The sequence below is a fragment of the Glycine max genome, chromosome 8 (genome assembly GCF_000004515.6).
Source record: "Glycine max cultivar Williams 82 chromosome 8, Glycine_max_v4.0, whole genome shotgun sequence".
Classification (NCBI taxonomy): Eukaryota; Viridiplantae; Streptophyta; class Magnoliopsida; order Fabales; family Fabaceae; genus Glycine; species Glycine max.
The window spans coordinates 45,358,603-45,381,621 of NC_038244.2; the positions used below are offsets into that span (position 1 = coordinate 45,358,603).

Here is a 23,019-nt window from a genome sequence, read left to right on the forward strand (position 1 = left end):
CATTTTATTTAAAATAGTACTTTTCAACATTGTAAAATTTTGGTTTGGTTGAAATTGTATTAATTTTTTTATTTAGATTTAAAAGGTAATTCAACTTAATTAGTTTTCGTTTCTTTTTTCAGTATTTTGGTTTCTATAGTTTATGCTCAGTTTTAATTAGATCTATTCAAGTATAAGTCTCCCTAACTCTTTCTCAGGTGATAGTGTGTGGACTCTGCCAATATTTTCCCAAGTAATGCAAGATCAAAATATTTGTCGCAAATGACGTGAAAGTTTTCCATGAATACTCTTCTTTTCTTGACTTAATTAATTCAGATATGTTTGAATAATTATTTTAAAGTTATTTTTGGATCATTCAGAAACCAAGTGGTGTTAAACAACCCTCTTCTATTTAGGATTTCGATGTTTTGAACCTTAACATGGTCTTACTTATTGATGATAAAAACATCCCAAACGTGCATAATCCCAACATATAAACCAATAACTTCAGTAAAAACATTATCAAGTGCACATTCAACATGCAATAAAAAAAACACGAAAATAGATCATTACACTAAAGTAAAACGACTAATCAGTCGTTTTGACATTTTACATGAAGGTTTCCAAAATATAATGTATATACTGGATTCTTTCCCCAAGATCAGTACAACTTCTTGTGACAAGATATTTTCCCTTACGTACCAAGACTTGTAGAATCATTCTTTTTAGTTCTGCACTTTTACTTTTCACATTTTTGACGGAGAGGAGAGAGGAAAAAGAAATGAGAGGAGATGAAATCCATTACTTGTGGTTAACAAAGGGGGAATAGTTGTGGGCGTAAAAGAGGTAGAGACCAACAATAAGCCTCTAACCAATGCCCCTTTGGTGTAATTTCCATGATGATCTTCTTTAACATCCTAAGAGGAGCCATGACACCCCATTGCACCACTGGACGTGATCCAAGGCAGAACCCTCTTCTCCTGTTCCCTAGCCGGATGCTGCTGCCTCTCCGCCGCCGGAGCCGCCGCCGCTGAGGACGGCACAACCCTACCAACATTGTAGAATTTGACAACATTGAAATTGTTACACCACCTCTCTTGAGCATATTACCTAGCAATGTATTTTAATTTCTCAGCTGTTTTTTTTGTTGTGTAACATGGCATGACACTAAACTCTTATATAGTATGTGCAAAAGGTACGTCATTCATCATCATCATAGTGGTCATAATGGCAGCAATTATAACAATCCTAATGCTATAGGAATAATTCTAGTGTGCAAATAAAATAATGCTTGACATGAATTCCTTTATTCTTCTTTAGTTGTTTAGGGTTGTGGTTGCCATCATTAGGATAAGTATGATTATAAGTTAAGATCGAATAAAATGAACTTAAGGTAGCCGTAAGATCTCTTTTCCTATGAGTTATTATTGTCACTTGTCTCATGCTTTCCGTATGAGAAGGAAGAAGCATGGCTCTTTAATCTGTTTCTATTTAATTAAAACTTCAGGTAATGGAGTGAACCCCATGCACCGGAGAAAAAGTTATCACATTATTGTTTCTCCAATTCATTTTTAAATGATGACGCTCCACGATGGCCATAAAAACACTTTAATTAGATCGTAGGATAGAAAATCATTTTCAGTATATAATAATTAAATCCAATAGGTATACTTTTTGAACATATAATATTTATCACTTAATTAATTACGTGTTTCGTTCATAAGCTGAGATTTATGTACAAAGACGGATTTATTAAACTTGAGGTATTAGATTTCAAGCCTTGTTTAGGAAAAAAATCTCCTTTAGGAGAGTTAGCCTGATAATGTTATATATTTCTATAAAATAAAATTGTTTATCATAAAACATACTCGTAATCTTGAATAAAAAAAAAAAGGATTAGGAGAGAACTTGGATAAGTTTCTCAGTAAATGCTAATAGGGAAAAAAAAAAAAAAAAACTCCTGTGATGTAGAAGAAAATCCAAACCGAGCTTAAATTATCTCTGTTTTTCGATATGTATATTAGATGTAAAAGTAAATGTTCTTCCTCCCATTTCTCTTTCCATCCTAAAAAATCTTACGAACAAGCATTTTATCATTTTTCTTTCTCTTTTCTGCATCGCTTTCCCTTACTTATTCCATTCGATTAAGTACGTGGGTTGAATTTTATTTTTTTTGACAGAAAAAAAAAATAGTTTATGAGATACTTTGAGTTGAATTTGCTAAGATTGTATGATTTATTATATAAAGATAGTTTAGGTAAAAAAAAAACGGAAGGATTAATATAAAAGGACGTAAATTTGGATTAATTGTGCAAGGTTGTTTAATTTTCAGGATAATCGGTCGAATTTCCCATCTTCTCATGAATCTCATCGGCTAGCTTTGAAACTGGAGTGGCAAATAGCAATGTACTCTGAATTTGGAAAGAATTATGGCTTATAACATTCCTATCTCAAGACTCCAGTAACTAAATGGAATGGAATTAAGTCATTTGAGCTTTCTTAATTTTTTTTTCATGGTCTCGCAGGTTTTGCTTGTGTCATTAGACTTTAGCATATTTTAAATCTTCATTTGTGTAATATGTGCATATGCTAGACTATATCCTTTTCCAACTCCCAACTTTTGTTTATAACAACTTATTCGTTGTTAAATAATTTGTGCATCACAGTATGACAAAGTAATCACGAGAGAACTAATTAGGTAGGACCCATAAATTAATTTAGAATAATACAATATATACTAGTTATTAAAGATTTAACAGCTAAATATATATTTTGGATGAAATTATAGATAGATAGACTAAAAAAATGAGAAAGAAGTATTGAGTTTCACTTATTCTTACATTCTTAATAACTTTGTATAAAAAATTGTATATTAACTCAACCATTAAATTATAATTATATATTACTTAGATTATTTCTGCTATGAAATTCACCACAAGGAATAGAAAATTCGTGATTCGAAGAAAATATTGAGAGAGAATGTCTAAGAGATAGAGAGGCAGAGAAAATGAGCAATAGATAAAATAGTAATATCATGATGCAACTACTTTAATAATCCTAATTATACCCAAACGGTGCTGCAAAAGTGGTGCTAATTACATGTAGAAGTTAAATATATCACTTATCAATACACAAACAGTAGAGTTGCAAAACAGAGTAGTTGTTAAGTAAGAGGTTGCTACTATTTTTCTCAAGAGACTAAATAACAAAAGTGCTAAAAATGCCTTTTACTGAAGGTAACTAGAAAATAAGAGAATAATTGTTGCTCCAATAATGCATGCCCCCCTTCTTTTTTTGATAAGCTGGAATTAACATTAATAATGGAGAAATAGACTTGAGTTGAACCACAAGATGTGCCCAAGGGCCAAGTCAGTCCCACACAAGAGTTAGATACAAACATAAAAGCACTCATACAAGTAACACTAAACCCTTGCTACCCCTGAATATATTTCCATCTACAATTGATCTCAATGTGCTTGGCTAGAAACATTTAGGAAAGGCAACATAGTAAAACCAAAACAAAAACACTAAAGAAAAAAATAATACATTATGCTCAAAGGTGCAGCCATATCCCTCTATAAATGAAGGAAATTAGTTAGCTTCAAACCTGCTACCAATAATACAAGCTTGTAATGCAAGAGCTGTGTTATTAAAAAATGAGATTCTACAGTAATACCATTACGAGGTATAAAAATAGAAAAGACTTCTAATTGATTTCGAAATCACTGTGGAAGTGCTGGCTCATGTGCAAACAAAATATCAGATTTAAAGTTATCCATTATTTATGGCATCATTTTCATTTATTTTTAGTTATCAAAGAACAAACCAATTATACGTTTACTAATACTGGTAGCTTTGATCTACTCTATTATCTATCAAGTTATACAAAATTGCTTGCAATTCATTAGAGGGCATCAGCAGATTTAGATAATGACAATGGTAATAATAAAGAAAATGACCAATTGAGTATAACATAATTATCCAAACTAGTACAGACGAAGAAATACAATTACTTAGGTTAATTCTGCACCTATTTTAAGACATCCCAATATTTAAGACCAAATCTCTTTTTTAGTATTTAAATAAATAAATAAATAAAAAGCTTCACTAATCCACGAATTATGGTCCAACTATGGACCATTATTTGACTAGATTATTTTCAATTGAATATTTGAAAAAGAAAACAAGAATTTTACAAAATTACAACTAGATATCCATCAATCAAGCTTGAAAGTTAGTTCGTGAGTTGAGCTTGAGCCAAGGAAATGAACTAGATTTCTTATAAAGTTAAGCTTGAGCTAGGTCTAGTGTCACTTCTAGCCTTAACAGCTACTATGTTACAAATAAATCCAAAGAGAGGGGATAAGAAAACAAATAGTCATACAAGCATAGAATACTGACATAGCTCTTTTTAAGCAGGATTGAGTGCAACTGCAACAAGAATCCTAGACCCAGATGATATTTCAAGATGTACACCTAGATTAATTGCTAAGAGGTAATTCATGATATCACCATGAGTAAAGTTGCAAAACAACATAAAACACAGACATTCAAAGGATCCTATAATTTATGTAAAAACAAAGCTACAATAAGCCACCTTCTTTTTACCTACCATCACTCCACATGGCACTGAAGCTGAGATATCAGATTTATAATTTGATTAATTAAAAATCTGTTAGATTGGGGAGTTATATTGTAGCAGAAGTTACTTTTCCTAATAAAACAGTAATAGGGTTGATAAAACAATTCAGTAATCATAGATATTGGAAGGGTACAACTTTGAAGGCCAAGGCTAAAAAAATAAGTGAAATTTTATACGAGATGCCAAAGTGGAATGATGCTAATCTACACACAGCTCATATGTTTTGTTAAATGCTTTTTAATTTTTTTTGCCAACACGTAAGATTTTCCATGAGAGAAAGTGAATGAATTAAGGGGGTGTGAATAAGGTATCAACCAAGAAAAAAAATGGAGCCAAAACCAAAGCAGACACACAATAAGCAATAGCCAATAGAATCATTCAACAAAATAATCAAACTAAGGAACCACCAAAACTATGCATTCTCTCTGTTTATTCCATGTTTAATAACTTCATGTATAAAAATTTTGTTACTAACATTTATATAATAATATAATTTTTTTACATAAATATATAATAAATATATTTTAAAATTATTAAATATATTTTTACAAAATAAAATAGTTTTAAATTAATTCATTAATGATGGAGAAATAAATTAGTTTTAATTTTCTTATGATAGAAACCACAAGTTTTATTAATGAGATAAATTTGTTCAAGTAGAAATATAGACACGACTTTTTTTTAGTATTTAACACTACTACATGAAAAGAATTATTTATTTTAACTTTAAAATCTATAAATTATTTTAACTTAGAAATCACAACTACTTATTGTGTTTAAAATATGTATAATATCACATTTAATAAGAACTTATAAGCCCATTTGGGGTGGGTTTTTTTTTTATCTATTTTGTATGTTGATGTGATTTTAAAGTAATATCATTGATTTTAAACTATTTGAACGATATTTTGTATTAAACATATAAGAAATTAGGCCCTGTTGGGATGGTTTTTAATTTTGAGTATTGAATTTTTTTTAAATAACAACCCATTTTTAATTTTAGTTTTAAAAAAGATTAACCAATTTTTAAAATATGATTAGTTTCAAATAAATTCATTTTGAAAGTATCATATCATATTAAAATTAGTTTAAAAGAATTTTGTGTGTGGTGGTGACAACAATAGTGATGATGGTAATGTTGGTAGCAACGATGATAATAAAAATGCAAGTAGGAGTCGTAAGTGTAGGTGGTGGATGTGATATTGGTGGTTGTGATGACGAAGGTGGTATTAGTGGTGGTGGTATTAGTGCTACTGCTAGTGGTTATAGCATTGTTGGTGGTGTTGGGGCAATAGTGTTGTGGTGGTGGTAGCTGTGTTTGGTGACGATGTGATAAGTAGTGATGGTGATAATAATGGTGATAGAGACACTAATGGTAGTGATGTGAGTAATGATGGTGGTAATAATCATAATCATTTATGACAATGACAGTGGAATGATGATAATAATAACAAAGGTGATATTAATAGTGATGACAAAAGAGATATTAGTGACCCTGGTGGAAGTGTGATGATAACAAAAAGTGTTATTGTTAAATGTAAAAAATATGTTTTTTAAACTAAAATCAAATTCACAACTTTTTTCTTAATTTAAAAAATGGATGTAAAAATGTTTTAAAAATAGTTTTAACTTTATTTATGCCAAACACAACTATTTAAAAATTGCATTTAAAATTAACAAATATCAACCATCCCAAATAGGTCCTGGTTCTAACTAAAGGGCATCGTCCTCCTTTAGAAGAGGGATCGACAATCATCTCATTCATCTGCACAGCAATTTGGTCAATGTATCTGATTCTCGTGCCTACGCTATCTATTCAAATTTTTGGCGGTTTTGCAAGCACAATAAAGCAATCTACATAGGCACAAATAGACAAATACACTGATTTTCTTTCCTAGGAGAAAAAAAGAAGCATTTTCGCTTTCCATAGACCAAAGGCATATCAATTCGGCTCACCAATCGAGAAATTAAACACTTAAAATGGTGTTTTCTGAGACCGAAGGACCCGGAAACATGTAATAATATTAATATATAAGACGTAAGGTCACGAACATATATCATATAGCAGAGAATCCGGGATTCTAATAATGCATCCGAAATGTCCCCAACATACAAAAAGGTAAGATAACCAAAAATGGAAGAAATAGATTTTCACCATATTTCATATCTGTCACGGGATTTGATTCTACCAAAACAGTAAAAAAATCTGTGAGAATAAATCTTACCAATTACCAAACACTAAACATTAGTAGTTTCAATGCAATTGCTTAAACCATTGTACAAAACCACTAGCCAAAGTCCCTTTCACCACTTCACACCCCTAATTAAGCCATGGAAAATGATGAATTCACCACATAATATAATAATAATAATAATAATAATATCAGTCAGCATCAGATTCAGTGGCAGTGCCATTATTATTGGTGGAAGGGTTTTTTTCTTCCTCTTGGTTGCTTGAAATTGAAACCACCACCTCCTCCTCTTTGCAAACTTTTGCAGGATATTTGATGGCATTGAGTTGAACCTTTCGTAAAGCAGCTTTACCAAGATCAACGCCACAAATGTCAGAGAGCCTGACAAGGTAAAGCAACACATCAGAAAGCTCTTCCCCAAGATGAACCTTTTCCTCCTCTTTCCAATCTGGAAGACCCTTTGGAACCTCACCTTTCCACTGAAATATCTCAGACAATTCTCCTACTTCACCCACCTATCAACAAAAATAAATTATGATAATAATAATAATAAATACCCGATTCTTATTCTTATGTTAAATTGTTTTGGCAGCTTCCGCTTGTCTTTAAGCACATGATATTAAACACATGGTTATGTCCCACTTTTGTACTCTAGGTGGGAACAAAAGATAAAAGGCTAAAGCAAAATTGAAGGCCGAAAAAATTACATATCTTCTATCAATTCTATGGTAACAACGACATGGATTCTGTTTACATTGCAAAGTCGATTTTGACTAGGGTTTTGACAATGTTACAAAACGAAAATAAATACAGCGACAAATACGAATTATGAAAACTAAATGAATGTTTGAATGGGTAGTGAGTAATCTGTTCCAACTCGCCGTGTTCCCTGGCGGTTGACGTGATTCTCGGTTTAAAAAAAGATTTGTTAAAATTAATTGCATTTCCAAAACAGTTGATTTAATTTTACATACACTCTCGATAAAACATTTCAACATAAATGTCTAATAAAAATTTAGACTATAATTAATTATTACATCATATTAAATGATGATTTATAATCTATAAATATTATAATGTCTGCATTCACTTTTCGTACCACTCTATTTAATTTTTATATTCTCTTCCTATTTATTTTTATTTGTTAAAAGATGTAGAGAGAACACAAAGTACATCTCTTTTTCGTAGCATTAATAAATTAATAAAAGGAATGGTGTGGTAAAATGATCAATACAGTATGAAAAGATTTTACACAGTGGCGTACATATAAGTAAATTTAAACAAGTTCACCTAAATTGTTTATCAAAAAATACATAACAAATTTAAATTGAATAAAAATTTATACTACAATGAAGATAAATTAAATTTAAATAGTTAACCTACAAAATTTATATATATTAAAATTGAATTAGTTTTATAAAATTAAGATCATATAAAATCAAAATGTGTAAAATTTCACCCAAAGTCATATTAAAACTTGAGATTATTTTTACTTTTTATAATAAAATTTACTTCAGAATTGATCTTAAACTTCACTATAAATACATAAATCATTTCACTCTAAACTAATTTTAAATTATATTAATTTTAAAAAATTAATATCATAAATCAAATGGTTAAAAACTCACCCACAAAGACAGTTTATAGCTTCACGGGCTGCACCCCCTCCCACTCTAAAAAAATGCCAACTTGCAAGAAAAGAAAAACAAAACCTTTATGCAAACATTGAGAATCTGAGACAATCCCATTTTGTATAAAATGCGACTCAGGTGAGTCGGTCTACAAAACCCAAAAACAAAAACGGATTAACAAATTTCAATAAAGCAAAAGAGATTCTTCTTCTCTACAACCTTCTTTCTTTCATGGATCACAAGAAAACACGTTACCCACACAAGAAAAGAAAAGAAAAAACGAGTAATCTAAAAAAACTACACGACAAAACAATAAAGTTCACAAAAGGGTGCAACAAAAACCCCAAAAAAAATCTACTTTTTTTCATAAGTTGTAGGAAAGGAAGCATACCAGAGCCAAAAGAAGGTTTCTTGGGCTGTGAAAACGGTCCCAGTCTCTCTCTTTGGCGAACTGAGCCATTAATTGCTTCAGCGTGTCGAGGGTAACGGGGGCTTCATCAGCAACACCGGTCATGTTGAAGAGAAGAGAAGAAAATATGAGAGTGGAGAAAGACAAAAGGTTAAGATATGAGAGTAGAATACATTCTTTCTCGAGAATATATATATATATATATATATATATATAGAAAATAACGAATAATAAATAAATATTATTATTATTATTAATAACAGTAGCATGGAGAGAAGAAAAAGGTTGAGAAAAGGAAGGGCATATGAAGGGGCACGGCTGCGGACGGTCGTTTTCGCAAGCTGGAAATTGGAATTGAAAGGGAATGCACGACTTTTTTGTCTTTGAATTTGTGGAAATATCAAAAGTTACCCATATTTTAATATCTTTTTAGGATTTATTTGAAATACATACTCCTTTACATTTCGATTATAAGAAAACAAAAAATAAATATTTAGATGTACTTATTAAGAAAATTAATTAAATTTATTAAATTTATATCATTTTCAATTAAAAATATTTTTTTTTCTAAATTATTATTCTTTATAACTTAATATCAACCATAAACAAATCTTTATCGTAATAGATGAAAAATTTTAAAAATAATTTCAAAATATATAAAACATAATTAATTAAAATTTACTTATATTTTAAAAAAATTATATTCAAAACTGAAACAAATACATTTTACATTATTTTTTACATATTAATATTTATTACTATTTATTTTTTTATTAAAATTAATTACTTTCTTTGTTATTTTTTATTTGTCTTTTAATGTTTCTATGTAAAAATCAAGTATACAATAAACTTTTTGGATTCTAATAAAATGGTTGTAGAGTTTTTTTTATTTTTTTATTTTTTTCATTTCTGCCACAATAAATGTATAGAAAAATTAATATTTATGTTAAAAATAAAAAAGCTAGTAATGTAACTTTTCAGTTTTAATAAAAAAAAACATCTCTTTTTTATCATAAAAAAATATGTGAATTTTATAAAATGCTAAATGTGATCGATTAAATGAAATGTTAAAAATAGGGTTTTAAATAGTAATATATTGTTAATGCTTCTATTTTAAAAATATTATAAAATAATTAACTTGTGTTTTTCAAAAATAAATCAATAATATGAAATATTAGATAAAATAATATGTTGTGTATGAATCTTTCCCCTAAAAACTCTCCTTTACAATTATTTTCATTAGAATACTCACATCTCATAAAGTGATAAACTTCAGTGTGGTAATATATATATATATATATAGAGAGAGAGAGAGAATCTTCAAAATCAAATATGCTCCTACTACGTATCTAATACATCCTCTTATATTTCTAAGACAAACTGAACAGTTTTAATTTACTTTTTTTTTATCTTTTTTTAATTTAACATTAACAATATTTATAATAATGACTTAAATTTTAATATCTCTTAGAAAATAGAAAAAATTAAAAATAATAATATTTTTATTAATAAATCTAAAATTTAATTTATATATTCAATATTATTTATTTTTGTAAATTTTAATTTTAATATAATTTACATATTTTAAAATATTTATTTATTATAACTTTTTTAAAGAAAGATAGAAATAATTAAATTAACAATGTGTTTTTATTCATAAATTTAAATGTATTTTATATATTTATTTAATAAATTTTAATTATATAAAACAAACATTTATTCTAGTATATAATAAACATGCTATTGTCTAGGTAAACAAAATAAAAAATGCTATTGTCTGTTGTTTAATGAAGTAACATTACCATATGTGTCACTCAACGGCCATACTGTTATCTGGTTGGGTGAAGGACTGTTTTATTGTTGTAAATTTATCATCCCACTTTTATAATTTTATGAATTTTATTACTTAATTTTTTTTTACAAATTTTATTATTCAACTTTTAATATTTCACAATTTCTACCATTAAATTTTTCGTGTATTTTATCAAAACATTGGTAACAAAATGATAAAAGATTTACTTTTCTATTTTTTTTATATCGGTTATAGTTATAATTTATATAAAAAATTAACTTTTTTTCTATAATGATTGTGGTTATAACCGATGTCAAAAATTAAAATTTGTGAGGTTTGATAAAATGTGAAAAAATTAAAAACTTTGGTGATAAAATTTGTTGAAAATAAATTTGGTGGTAAAATTTATAATTAAACCTTGTTATTTTGTTGAGAAAATAAAGGAGAGGAAACAAAAAAAAATAGTAGGGATCAACATGATAAAAAAATTAGGGTGAATTACTTTAATATTTTTTTTTTTTCAAATTACATACAATACTCTTCATTATTATTTAATAATTACAACAACCTCTTTAACAGGTGATGTCAAATGTAATATAAAGTGTATTATTTTCAAATATTAAGAAAGTTAATATATTATATAAGAGATATCAATTTAACATTTTCAAACATTGAGAGATGCTAGTGTAAGAATAAAAAAAAAGTAGCAATGTATTTAATTTGAAAAAATCCGAGAAGGTACCAATTTAATTTCCTCTAAAAATTACTTCTATCACAATAAGACTATTTTCAATAAAACTAAATGAAAAACTGAAAAAGTTAATTAATGACAGAAAGTTGAAAACTTATTCTTGAAAATTATTAAATTAACTTATTAAATCACAAGTATCTAATATAATTACATATTAAAGTGACTGAAAAATATAAAATAATATAAATTGACATATTTATATGATATTTTATATAAATTTTAATTTTATTTAATGGATAAAAATATTTTTTAAGGTGTTATAATTTTATATTTTCAATTAAATTTAAATCCTTGTAATTTTTATTAATAGATAAACTGTTTTCATTATATTTTTAGTTTTAAATATTATATTTTTTCATATTAAAAAAAAGATTAAAATGTAATTTTCGTTTCCCTATTTTTTAAAATTTATGATTTTAGTTCTTCTATTTTTTAATTGAGATATTTCATCTCTCAATCTTTAAAAAAATTGTGATTTTAATCCCCTATTTTTTAATTGAGGCATTTTGTCTATTATTTTTAAAAAACCTATAATTTTAGTCCGTGTGACCAATTTTAAATGCTGATTTATTTACTTTGTAGACATTGTAAGAGACATGTTTTTTATTATCCACATGAATTTTTTCTTAAAAAATTATTTAATAACTAACAAATTTAATTTATTATAAAAAATACATAATCAAGTAATAAAGGGGACTAAAATCATAAATTTTTAAAAGATGAGAAACAAAATATTTCAATTAAAAAACAAAAAAGCTAAAATTGTGAATTTTTTAAAAATAAAAGACAAAATATTTCAATTAAATAATAAGAAGACTAAAATCACGAATTTGAAAAAAAACAAAAATTATATTTCAACCTAAGATAAATATATATAGAGAAGAAAAGAAATAACTAAATTAAAATTCAAAACAAAAGAAAATAGACTTTGTGTTTATAACATAGGAGTAATATTTTTTTTCCTTCTTTCAAACAAAAAAAAAATGAATTAATTTCTTCATGTATTCGAATTTATGCCAACCAAAGAATTTTGCACCAAATGGAGTGCTATTAAATTATCAACGCTCGACAGCTACTTCACTACTTGAGTGAGACACGCGGTCACTTGAGTCAAGGAGCTAGCTAATGACATTAGGGTGTCATAAGTCTAACCACCTCGTTTTCATCACTAGTCATACAAGTTTAGGTAAGGAAAATACTACTCATTAGACTCTACACTACACTACCTTTTCATAATCCCATTGCCTATTCTTTCTAAACCCAAAATTCTGCCCTTAAAGTCTTATGCTACCTTCAACTGAATGTTATTGTTCAATTAATTAGATCAACATGATGAGACTTTTGATCCAAATTGATAAATTTGATGGGACTTTCAATTACTTTTTTTCCCCTCATGGAATGATATATTTTCTTCAATTTTCCTACCAATCCTCTACTTTTTAATAATAAGTATTGAATAAAAAGTAAATACATTTAATGTTTTAGAAATATAAACTATATTTATTAGTTATCATAAAAGGGTAGTAGTAGGAAGATTTATAGGAGGATGAAAGAGGAGAATTTAGAATTAAGATGAGTTGTTAGAGTCGCTCTTTCATAATGTTTTTTTATTTTGTTTTTTTTTTCATTGTTACGTTATGTCCTATTCTATCACCGACAAACAAAAGGTCGAATTAGAAACATAAAAAAGGGAACAATGACATGAAACAAATTTACTACATTACGAAAGTAAGATGTGCTCCAAACCACTATTAGAATATTTACGGCTATGATATATTCATGTGTTGCACACTTGATGATATGAAAGTCAGTCAATCAATCAAGAAGTGAAAAGAAGATAGAAAAAGAAAGAGAAACATAAAAACGTGATCAATATGACTATAGTAAGCACATTTCCGTAATATATATAATAATATTAAAGTTTTTTTTTATTTATAGATTCTTAAAATTTTATAAAATTTTAATTTGGTTCTTAGTTTAAGTGATTTTAATTTTGATTAGATGTTTAGATTTTAAAAATTTAAATTTTTTTAAAGTTAATATTCTTAAGTTTCTGTTAAATATTACTAATGTTGTTTGAATAATACTGCATTAGTATATTAATTTGTAAGCACATTTCCGTTGTAGTGTTGTACTATATTAATTTGTATGGTGCTCAATATGGGATGTTGCTCTTTGTTTATCTTGTTCAAGTGTCTTTATTTAGGCATATCTTGTGCGTAAATAAAATGTATTTTTTTACTAACAATATTTTTACTTATAAACAAAACTATTGTTTGAGTAATATTATATTAGTAATATTCTTAATATAGTATCATTCAAACAATATTGTTTCTCGATTAATTATAAGAAAAATATTCTCAACTTTGAGTTATGATATTCCCAAATTATGTTATTGGGGACATATTAAGAGTTATCATTTAGTGAGATAATATAAAATAATTACTTAATTGACGACACTTTGATCATCAATAGTTTTTTATAATATAATATTTAATTATTATTTTTTCCTTCCATCACAATGTTTAATTATAATAAAATTTAAATATGTTTTTAGTATTTAGTAACATATGTAAATTTTATTTTAGCTCTTTTATTATTATTTTTAAAAAATACTTCCTGTAATATTTAATTTATTGTCATTAGTCCTTGTCGTTACTTAGTTGTTATTAACTATCTAGATGGCTAGAGAGTCATAAATTAAAACAAAAAATAAAGTATATTAAAAAAAATTAAAATACAAATAAAAATATTTAAAAGGACTAAACTAGAAATCATAAAATAATATGTCATTATAACGGACTAAAATCAAAATTAATGACAACTAAGTAAAAAAGTGAATTATTACATGGACTATTTTTAAAAAAAGTATTTTAAAAGATTAAAATACAAATAGTATATTATTACTAGAGAAAAAACACATATCTTATAGACATATAGTAATGTTTGATATAATGTTTTAAGAAATTTAAATTTAGTTTGGATCTGTCCCTAGCTTGATTCATTTTCAATCAAACCATTCTTAAATTTTAATTGAATCAATCTAATGGCGTGATTCAAACCATTTTTGGGTTAAAATGGTAATCATTTAAAAATAATAGTGTGGTATGCTTCAGATATGTAATATTTTTTGTTGTTGACCAGATATGATAATACCATATTACAAGAGAAAAAGACACAAAAATTAAATTAATGGACTCTACATAAATATTGATAAATTATACTATAGTTAATTTGTGTCTCTTTGTTTCATATCTTCATATTTTTCATATTATTTATTGATATATCTAAGAAGATCCAAATATTCTTTTAAATATGTTTGTTTAGCAAATGCTTCTTTGGGTAAGCATAAGATTTGATTAAAGACTTGATCTATTACCTCATCTACAATCATTTGAGCTTATCGTTTTTAAATGATTACTAGTATTAATTAATAATCCACTCTAGCTTCGTCTGGCATAGTTTATATCTTGTAACTGCCAACTTTGAGGGTTAAATAATATTCTGATATGGTGTATTAGATAATATATTTTAATATAGTGGAGAAAGCATAATATGCCAATATAATGAAATTAATATATTAATTCTTTATTCCTCTTATACAAGAACGACAATTTGTTGATTCCTGAAAGTACTTTTCAAAATATACTGTATATATTTACCAAGTTTTTCTTTGGCATTTTATGCAAGGTTGGAAATTCTGATGTCAAGGTTATAGATTTGCTCATGATGAATATTGTGAACGTGTTTCTGGCATGGATTGATAGATTCCGGGTGAGTTGATAAATTCTTAATGTATACATATTTAATGGACATTTTTAATTACGCATTATACAGATATTATAACAAGTCCATGTATAATCAAGAAATCAACATTTATTTCTTTCCCATACACCATGATTGTTAAATTCTAGAAACAAATAAAAGATGAGTAAAAATATGTAAGATGAGAAGAAAGATGAGTAAACATGATTTTGATGAAAAACACAACACTACTCTTATAATATTTGTTATTATTGTGATTGTATTGTCCATGTATCTATGGGTTTCATATTTCTACATCTTCTAAAGTCTCATAATTTTTTCCCCCTCGGAATTCTTTTAAAAAGATTGAGCAAAGTGAACGCAAAACAACTTAAAGACAATTGATATTTTTTTTCTTCTTTTTAAATTGAATTTCTGAAAGTACTTTCCAAAATATAAAAATTTTAATACATCCAAAAAGTAATTTTTGGAATAAGTTAATTTTTTAACACTTCTAAAAGGTATTTTCCGGAATGTTATCATTTTTACACTTCTGAAAAGTATTTTTCAAAATGTGTCAGGATTTTAACATTCTATAAAGTAGTTAAAAAAAGAATATTTTTGGAAAAAAAAATATAAAAGGAAATTATATTAGTAAAGTTAGGAGGTGTAAATAACAATTGCTTAAATATTTTTGTAAAAAGTTAGGCTCGTGGGTTGATCCTAACGCAAAAGGTATTATGAGCTTTTTAGCCCTATGAACTTTTTGACCCGTAAGCTTTTTTTGGCTCTATTGACAGCTCTGAAGGCATTTGCAATTACACATATCTTGATTATCTTCCATATATGAGAATCTGTCAAGCTTCACAAGAAGCTCGATCATTAACAAACGACAAAAACAAATTAGTAAATGTACTTCAAAATCATGAGAACTACCAAGGAAATGTATCCCACTTCAATAAATTCCAGAACGAGCTAAAACAACATGACACAAAAACATGTTAACGAGGAAAACTACATTTGGCTCTTTTTTGCAACCAGAATGAATTAGGATGCATTTTATTTATCATAATTAATCAGAAGTACTATAACACGTGGAAATCAAATATGAAGAGTAATAAAACAGCAAAGAAAAAGTAAGTAAAACAGTATGTAAAATTGAATATATAATAAATAACCGAAGTGGAGCCACAATACTTGACCAAAATTGTGGCCAAGTTTTCTGTTGAAATAAACATGTTTTCTGCCCTTCAAGTCACTCTGTTTTTTTTTTCTTCAGATTATTGTAGTTAGAAAAAGATAGTCTAAATAAGTATTTTAAGTGGTGTGTAATTAATGAACATGAACTTTGCATGGTATTTATACAGAGAATCTTACTTAGAAACCAAATACAATTTGTCTAAATTAAGATGCATCTAACCCATATAATTTAATTAGCTTTCTAATGATTACATTCTTCCCTGTTTCTCAAGTTTTTTGTCATGCTGTCTCGGTATGTGTTTGGATATCATCCTAAAACAACGGTGACTAATTTTAAAATCAGAAGCAATACATAGTTGCTTTGCTATTACGTGAAGAAATAATTGATGTACCGACAATTACTAAATGTACCCATCTAATTGCTAAACGTACGTATTTTTTAATAACTATTTAATTTTTCACTTGTTCAAACATTTCTTGTTTTGCACCTTTCCTTATTGATACTTTTTTCTTCATTTTTTTTTTCTTTCTTGCTCTGACCATTTGGTTGGAAACTCTTTTCTTTGGCAAAATAGCTTTATTACTTTTAATCAACATAATAACTTACAAATTTTCCACCACTACTCTCACCCAACAACATGCACCTCTTGTTTTGTTCAATATTTTCTTTGAGCTGTTTTGTCGCGTGTGATGTGCTGCAGGAGCTGATAATTTACCATTACGTGTGTATGTTTATTTTTGACCGGAAAACATATACTTTAATTTGATAGGATTTAACATATAGAGCAAGATTACAGATAAAATGCGATACTCCCTCAAATAATACATTAATTATGCATAAAAATAGGCTATCATATCATGCATCTAACATAATATACCATCGTTTAAAACGAAAATCAAAACAGAGTTTCTGACCTATGGATTCCATTGAAGTTAACTTCACCATGCAAAGCCATACAGAGACAAACAAGGCGTTCACACGCACCTGTGTTGCTCAGTGGCCTATTTCCGCCATTGGCAGTTTCTTAGAAAATTATTCCAACAAAGTTGAACTTGTCCACTTTAACTACGACACGTTCAATTTTATGATGGCTCTAACTCTAAGGACGACACGAATCCAGACCTCATTGCCACGTCAGGTGACTATCTAAGATTATGGAAAAATAATTAATAATATTTCATTAAGTGTGTCATGTAAAAATTGATTGGAACTATGAGTCATGTGATTGTCCGACTGCCTAATAATTTATCGTCAAGTAGCTATTTCTACAAAGTCTAATTAATTACTGCACCTGAAAAGATTGCATTGGTGAATAATATGTTGTAAGGAGCAAGCTTCTTAGTTCTTATAGTGTAATTTGGGGAGTACATTCAGTAATTGGAAAAGATAAATACGTTTACCAATTGTAGAGTATGTTACTTGCCATCCCTACTATCCTGTTTGTTTCCGGGGCCGGACTTAGGGCCCAAGCATCCCAAGACTTTAGGTCCCCAAAAAAATGTCCTAATTTTTTTTAGTACTAATATGCCTAAAAAAAAACTTATTGTAAAATTATATTTAGAAATAAATTTTAATTAAAATATTATAAATATCTGTTAATCTTTTTATTAGTACCATAGGTAACAACTAACGAGTAACAACTCTTCACCAATATCATAACTTTATTTAGAAAAAAGAGATTTAATAGTTAATAACTAAAGAAACTCAAAAACTTTTCTTTTATTTTTATTCTCTTTATTCTTTTCCTATTCAATCCGAATTCTATCTTCTTTTCTCACTCTCTCTCATACTTCTCTGTCTTCTCACCTGAACAATTGGCATTTATTCTTTTCTAGTGTGTCAATATCAAGTAAAAGTCAAAAACAGATTGACGTTATTGTCTATTGAAAAAGAAATGTTAAATAAAATTAATTATGATAATTTAATTGATGATTTTACATCACAAAAAGCTCGAAAAATTAATTTTCAATAAAACAATGATAATTTTCAATAAACTATTTTATGAGTAAATAAAAGATCTCATTCTTAAATTTGTTTTAGGCCTCTCAAGTCCTTGAGCCGCACCTGTTTGTTCCAGGGCCTAATTTTGACCTATTAGTTTTTTTTTTTTTTTTTTAAGAAAGGCCTATTAGTTGTTAATTTCAATGTTTTCATTGGTTTCGGCCTATGACCATTTTTAATTTATTTTTATCAAGTTAACTGAGCAATTAATCCTTCTAAATTAGTGTTACTGTCTCATGATTACTATTTAGCATAGAAAATCCAATATCATCAGCACCAAACCAATTTGATAAAACTGAGTCACTTTATTGTATTTTATCATCAAACCAAATTTATAACTCGACCAAGATACCAGCATTCCAAATCCTTGTTATACAACCAAAGATTCTAGATATAAAATTCAAGACATGCTAATATCGTCCTTCGTGGTTGTTACTTGTTGCTGCTTAAGGGGTCGTCATTGAAAATTTGAAATCTAGATGTATTTGTGAAACTTCTAAAACCACACACAACATTGCTGCAGCAATTGCAATTGTAACATGAACCGCAATTTAAAACCTTACTTGGTCTATAAGAAACTTAAGCATCTCAGCCTTTCGTTCACATATGCATCAATCATCATGCAGAGTCAATAATTCTATTCCTTTAGGATTGTGTCACTTCCACATGACACCACAACCACTCTTCATCACGATTCTCATCCTCGTGATTTAAAGAGAGACAAAGAGAAGGGCCAAAACAATTAACACCATGCATGCTTCTATCAGGTGAAAATAATAGGAGCTATCTTGTCATTGGTTGTGTCTTCCAGTGACATGAACAATCTCAGCATTATTCTACTTTTTGGTGACAAGACAGCTAGTTTTTATAACTTTAGCTGGTTTAACATTTCACCAACCATGTAGATGGAATTTTTTTTTTGACTGGTCGAAGCAATTTTTATTGTCTTACATACATTTGCATTCTGCTCCGATTGACACTTGCTGACGAGTTTCAGTTACGTGGCTATGGTTTCCACATTTCAGATGCCTGATAGTGGGTCATTAATAATATCACACTCTTTCAGCAAATTTCACTGTTCTTTTCCTTCTCATAGTTAGCATTCACATTGTGTTTTCTGATAAATTATAAGCATGAGAATTTAGGAGATGTTTTGCACTTATGGTCATGTTTGGATAAACTTCTCAATAAATACTTAGAAGTTATCTGGTTTAACTTCTCTAAAAGCTAATTTTAACTTATGCATAACCTAGTTTTAACTTATGAAAAAGACCTAGTTTATTTTACCTTTTTACTGTCTTTTCTTATAAGATTTAATAAGAAATCTATCCAAAGAGAGCCTTAATGTCCATATTCTGAATGTTATACATTTTCTTTTTGTCTTTGGTTCTATCTTTTTTATTTTGTTTGTTTGAGAATTTTGGTTCTATCTTTTTAGTGAACTCAATTTGTATTATTCTTGCAGTCTTATTTCTGTTTCTAAATAACAAAACATATAGCAAAAATTCATATATAATTTTCCGTCCAATTGTACTTATTTTAACAAATGCTACCTAAGTCTTCAGATTATTGGCTATCTTAAGCTGGAAGTACTACTTTTAAGTCTGCGATCCAAATTAGTTTTTTATTCAAATACGGCCACTGAGAAATACTGCTTATTACCATAATGAGCAAGCAAATGCTATATATCATTTGTGGTAAGTTCAAAATTTGGATAAAAAAATCAATCAGGGGCCAGAGCAATTTATTTACACAATTTGTTTAAACATATCTTGAATGAATAAAAGGCCTGTGTATCTATATCAGGAATGTGCAGTGAAATGATTAGATTGAATACACTGATTATGAAGATTGTCAAAAGTACTCTTGATTCTGTGTAACTAACTGGTAAGATGAAGCCAAGCACATGACAACATATTTACGTCTGAAGGGGCTAGCTTGCTTTTACACAGTGTATGGGACCTCCCTGCATATATGCATGTTCTGCATTTTTCAAATTTAGTTTTGCCACTTTGTGCAATTGAATGGAGTTCAAACAAATTACCCATGTGAGCTCTTGGTTTCTTATGCTTAATATTTGGGACCACTTTCATGTGCCAACTTGCAGCGATAGCTCACTCTTTTTTTCTATATTGAGAATCTGAAATTGGCTACACATACAGCTTTTCCCATTGTCACTTGTGGCCATCAATTTGCGTACAATGGTTCTTCTTAGCATAACGAATATTAAACTATGCTTGTGCTTGTTACATAGTCTCCTTGAGCATTTTAAAATTCTACGGGTAATTACATACACAGCAAGCTAGGAATAGGCTTGCTATAGTAATATATCTGACCATATTTTGTGTATAAGCTGCAGGTTGCATTATATACTAGTTAGTGGCAATGTCAAATATCAACCAAAACAATGTTTACAAGTTTAGCTTCAATCTTGACCTATAAGTTAGTGTACAATGGTTCCTACATAACAAGTACTTACCTATGTTTGTGCTTGTTACTTAGGTCATGTTTAAATAAACTTATTCATAAACACGTATAGGAGAAAGAAAATAAAAAAGATGCGTTGAGCTTCTGCATAAGCTAAATTCAGCTTGCATACCTTACCTTTCGGAGAAATTAAATGAGAAAAACTTCTATAAAAGTCACTAGTGCGTTAGTTGATTTTAGCTTATACGATAAGTTTAGTTTATTTTATCATCTTATTTTCTTCTTCTAAGAAGCATTTATGAAAAAAATTATCCAAACAGTGCCATACTCGTTTTCTTTAGCATTTTATGTTTAACTAGGTTAAACACAAGATTTCCTCCAAAACAAAAATGGTGGGGTGAGAAAGTATGTGCACGCGTGAAATTAGATGGCATTCCTTACACACACAATGAGCCAATTGAGACACGTCAAAGATTCTAATAACTTTGACAATGACTTTGGCTGCATCAGGTTAACATTATACAACAACAACAAAATTCAGTTTAACAGTATGCGGAGCAAAAATGGCACAGGGTTAATATAGAGAATCACTCAACCAGTGATAACTTAGGGAATAGTAAAAATACCAAAATGAAACACAGCAAATAGGCTTCTTCTTATTATTAATTGAATGACAACATAGCAAATGCAAAATTTTTGCACCTTTTAGCACAGGCACTCACAACTGCTAGCTAGAATAAGGAATTGAAGTTCTCTTGGCAGTGACTTACAGGAGATAAACTCATGTCTACTAGAACTCAAAAGTTACATTATGCTATAGAATTCATTATGGACTATCATATATCATCTATGACAAACACATCTGTAGTGGTATGGGCTATTAATTGGGTCATTTCCCTCTACAGGCACTTGCTCAGCTCTGCATTTATACTTACAACCTCTACATTCATTGTACGTACAAGTTGGTGCAGTGGATCCAATCATTAGTCTCCTAGAATTCCTCATTTTCCATGCCTCATTGCCATCCTGAGATTCCACATGTTCAATGCATAAAGTTAAAGTGCAAATGAAAAATCTACCCATAAATTCAAATGAAATTGTTGATTCATGTGTTCGGCTCACCTCCAAACTTGGTTCTCTTTGGGGTTGAGGGGATTGAGATACCGATTCTTCTGTTCTAATTCCTGCAACAATAGAGTGGCAAATTTAGGATACACAAAAAATGCAATCTCAAGAAACTAATGGAAATAAAATTCATCAACATAGGGAAACTGAGCCTAGATTGTTCCTCTACAAAGTTTAATAAAAAATACAAATGAATGGTAGCACCTGGCAAAATTAGAAAAGTGATTTTCTTTAAAATCCTGTGAATACTCAATATGAAGAAAACCATTAATTGAAGAAGCTCCACAATGACATAGAAGTGAAAGTAGGATTCTTTAGTATGAGAAGAAGATCCAAAATCATAAAAGGAGAGAGAGTAGAAGAAACTAGGTGAAAATAAGGTGAGAATTGAATGGAACTCATATGAAATGAAGAATTCATGTAGAAGAGTGTGACATGACGATGACCTTGCGTAAATTTAGATGCAAGAATTAAGGTGAAGAGTAGCAAGAATACTACTTCAGGTAGTTTTGTGTCTCTCATTCTTTCCACTTTTGTGTTGCAATAACAACTTTGAAGGTAAGAGTGTTGATGGTGAATGTATTTAAGGGATAAATATGAGTTTGTGGAAAGGATAAAGATGAGTGGAAGGGTTGAAGGAGAGAGAGAGAGAGAGAGATAACGGTGTTGTGGTGAATTAATGACCATAAGAGATAATAGACTGCCAAAATGTGCAGTGAGACAGAGGAGCATGATCAAGAGGTACAGAATGCTAACTCATGGTGGAATGGAATTTCTAGACCCAACTAGAATTACAAGAGTGCCCATATCCTAGTTAGCCTGGCCATAGTGAAGATAGTGATTGGTTTGACCTCTTGCCTAAAGCAAAAGTGGTGTTTCCATGCAAAAGAATCATTTGGAATGGCCATAGCAATAATGTGAAGACATGTCAACTACTACCCAACGTGCATCATCCAGGGTTCTCTCTCTTTTGGATGTCCCTTCAGATTCCATTGAAAAGATCTTCAATAAATGTACAAAATCACATGGACGACAATTCTTTCAAACTTCATAAGTGTCATTTAATGTGGTCGATAGAGGGGGTGTTGTAAGTTGAATCTTGTGTCATGTTTTAAACATTAAAAA

The 23,019-nt window shown here is 28.7% G+C and overlaps 3 protein-coding genes across 4 annotated transcripts; all 3 read right to left on the minus strand.

Annotated features, from left to right (window-relative positions):
• Positions 1–372: 372 nt before the first annotated feature.
• On the minus strand, positions 373–1,124 carry LOC102660465 (uncharacterized). The gene has a single exon (XM_006586149.4). It carries the CDS (start codon positions 1,082–1,084, stop codon positions 791–793), a length of 294 nt encoding a protein of 97 aa, XP_006586212.1. The 5' UTR covers positions 1,085–1,124; the 3' UTR covers positions 373–790.
• A 5,723-nt stretch (positions 1,125–6,847) lies between these two features.
• On the minus strand, positions 6,848–9,036 carry LOC100500214 (uncharacterized). The gene is given in 2 exon segments (NM_001251668.2): positions 6,848–7,328; positions 8,836–9,036. Coding segments are annotated over 2 exon segments (447 nt in total). The 5' UTR covers positions 8,959–9,036; the 3' UTR covers positions 6,848–7,004.
• Positions 9,037–21,400: 12,364 nt separating this feature from the next.
• On the minus strand, positions 21,401–22,673 carry LOC100807266 (putative stomagen). Of its 2 annotated transcripts, none has more exons than XM_014778365.2 (3): positions 22,099–22,483; positions 21,892–21,953; positions 21,401–21,795 (listed from the first exon to the last, which is right to left on the minus strand). In XM_014778365.2, exons 1-3 carry the CDS (start codon positions 22,160–22,162, stop codon positions 21,613–21,615), a joined length of 309 nt encoding a protein of 102 aa, XP_014633851.1. In that variant the 5' UTR covers positions 22,163–22,483; the 3' UTR covers positions 21,401–21,612. The 2 variants fall into 2 exon arrangements, with proteins under 2 accessions (XP_014633851.1, NP_001242272.2); NM_001255343.2 differs by having other exon boundaries at positions 21,432–21,795; positions 22,341–22,673.
• Positions 22,674–23,019: the final 346 nt, after the last annotated feature.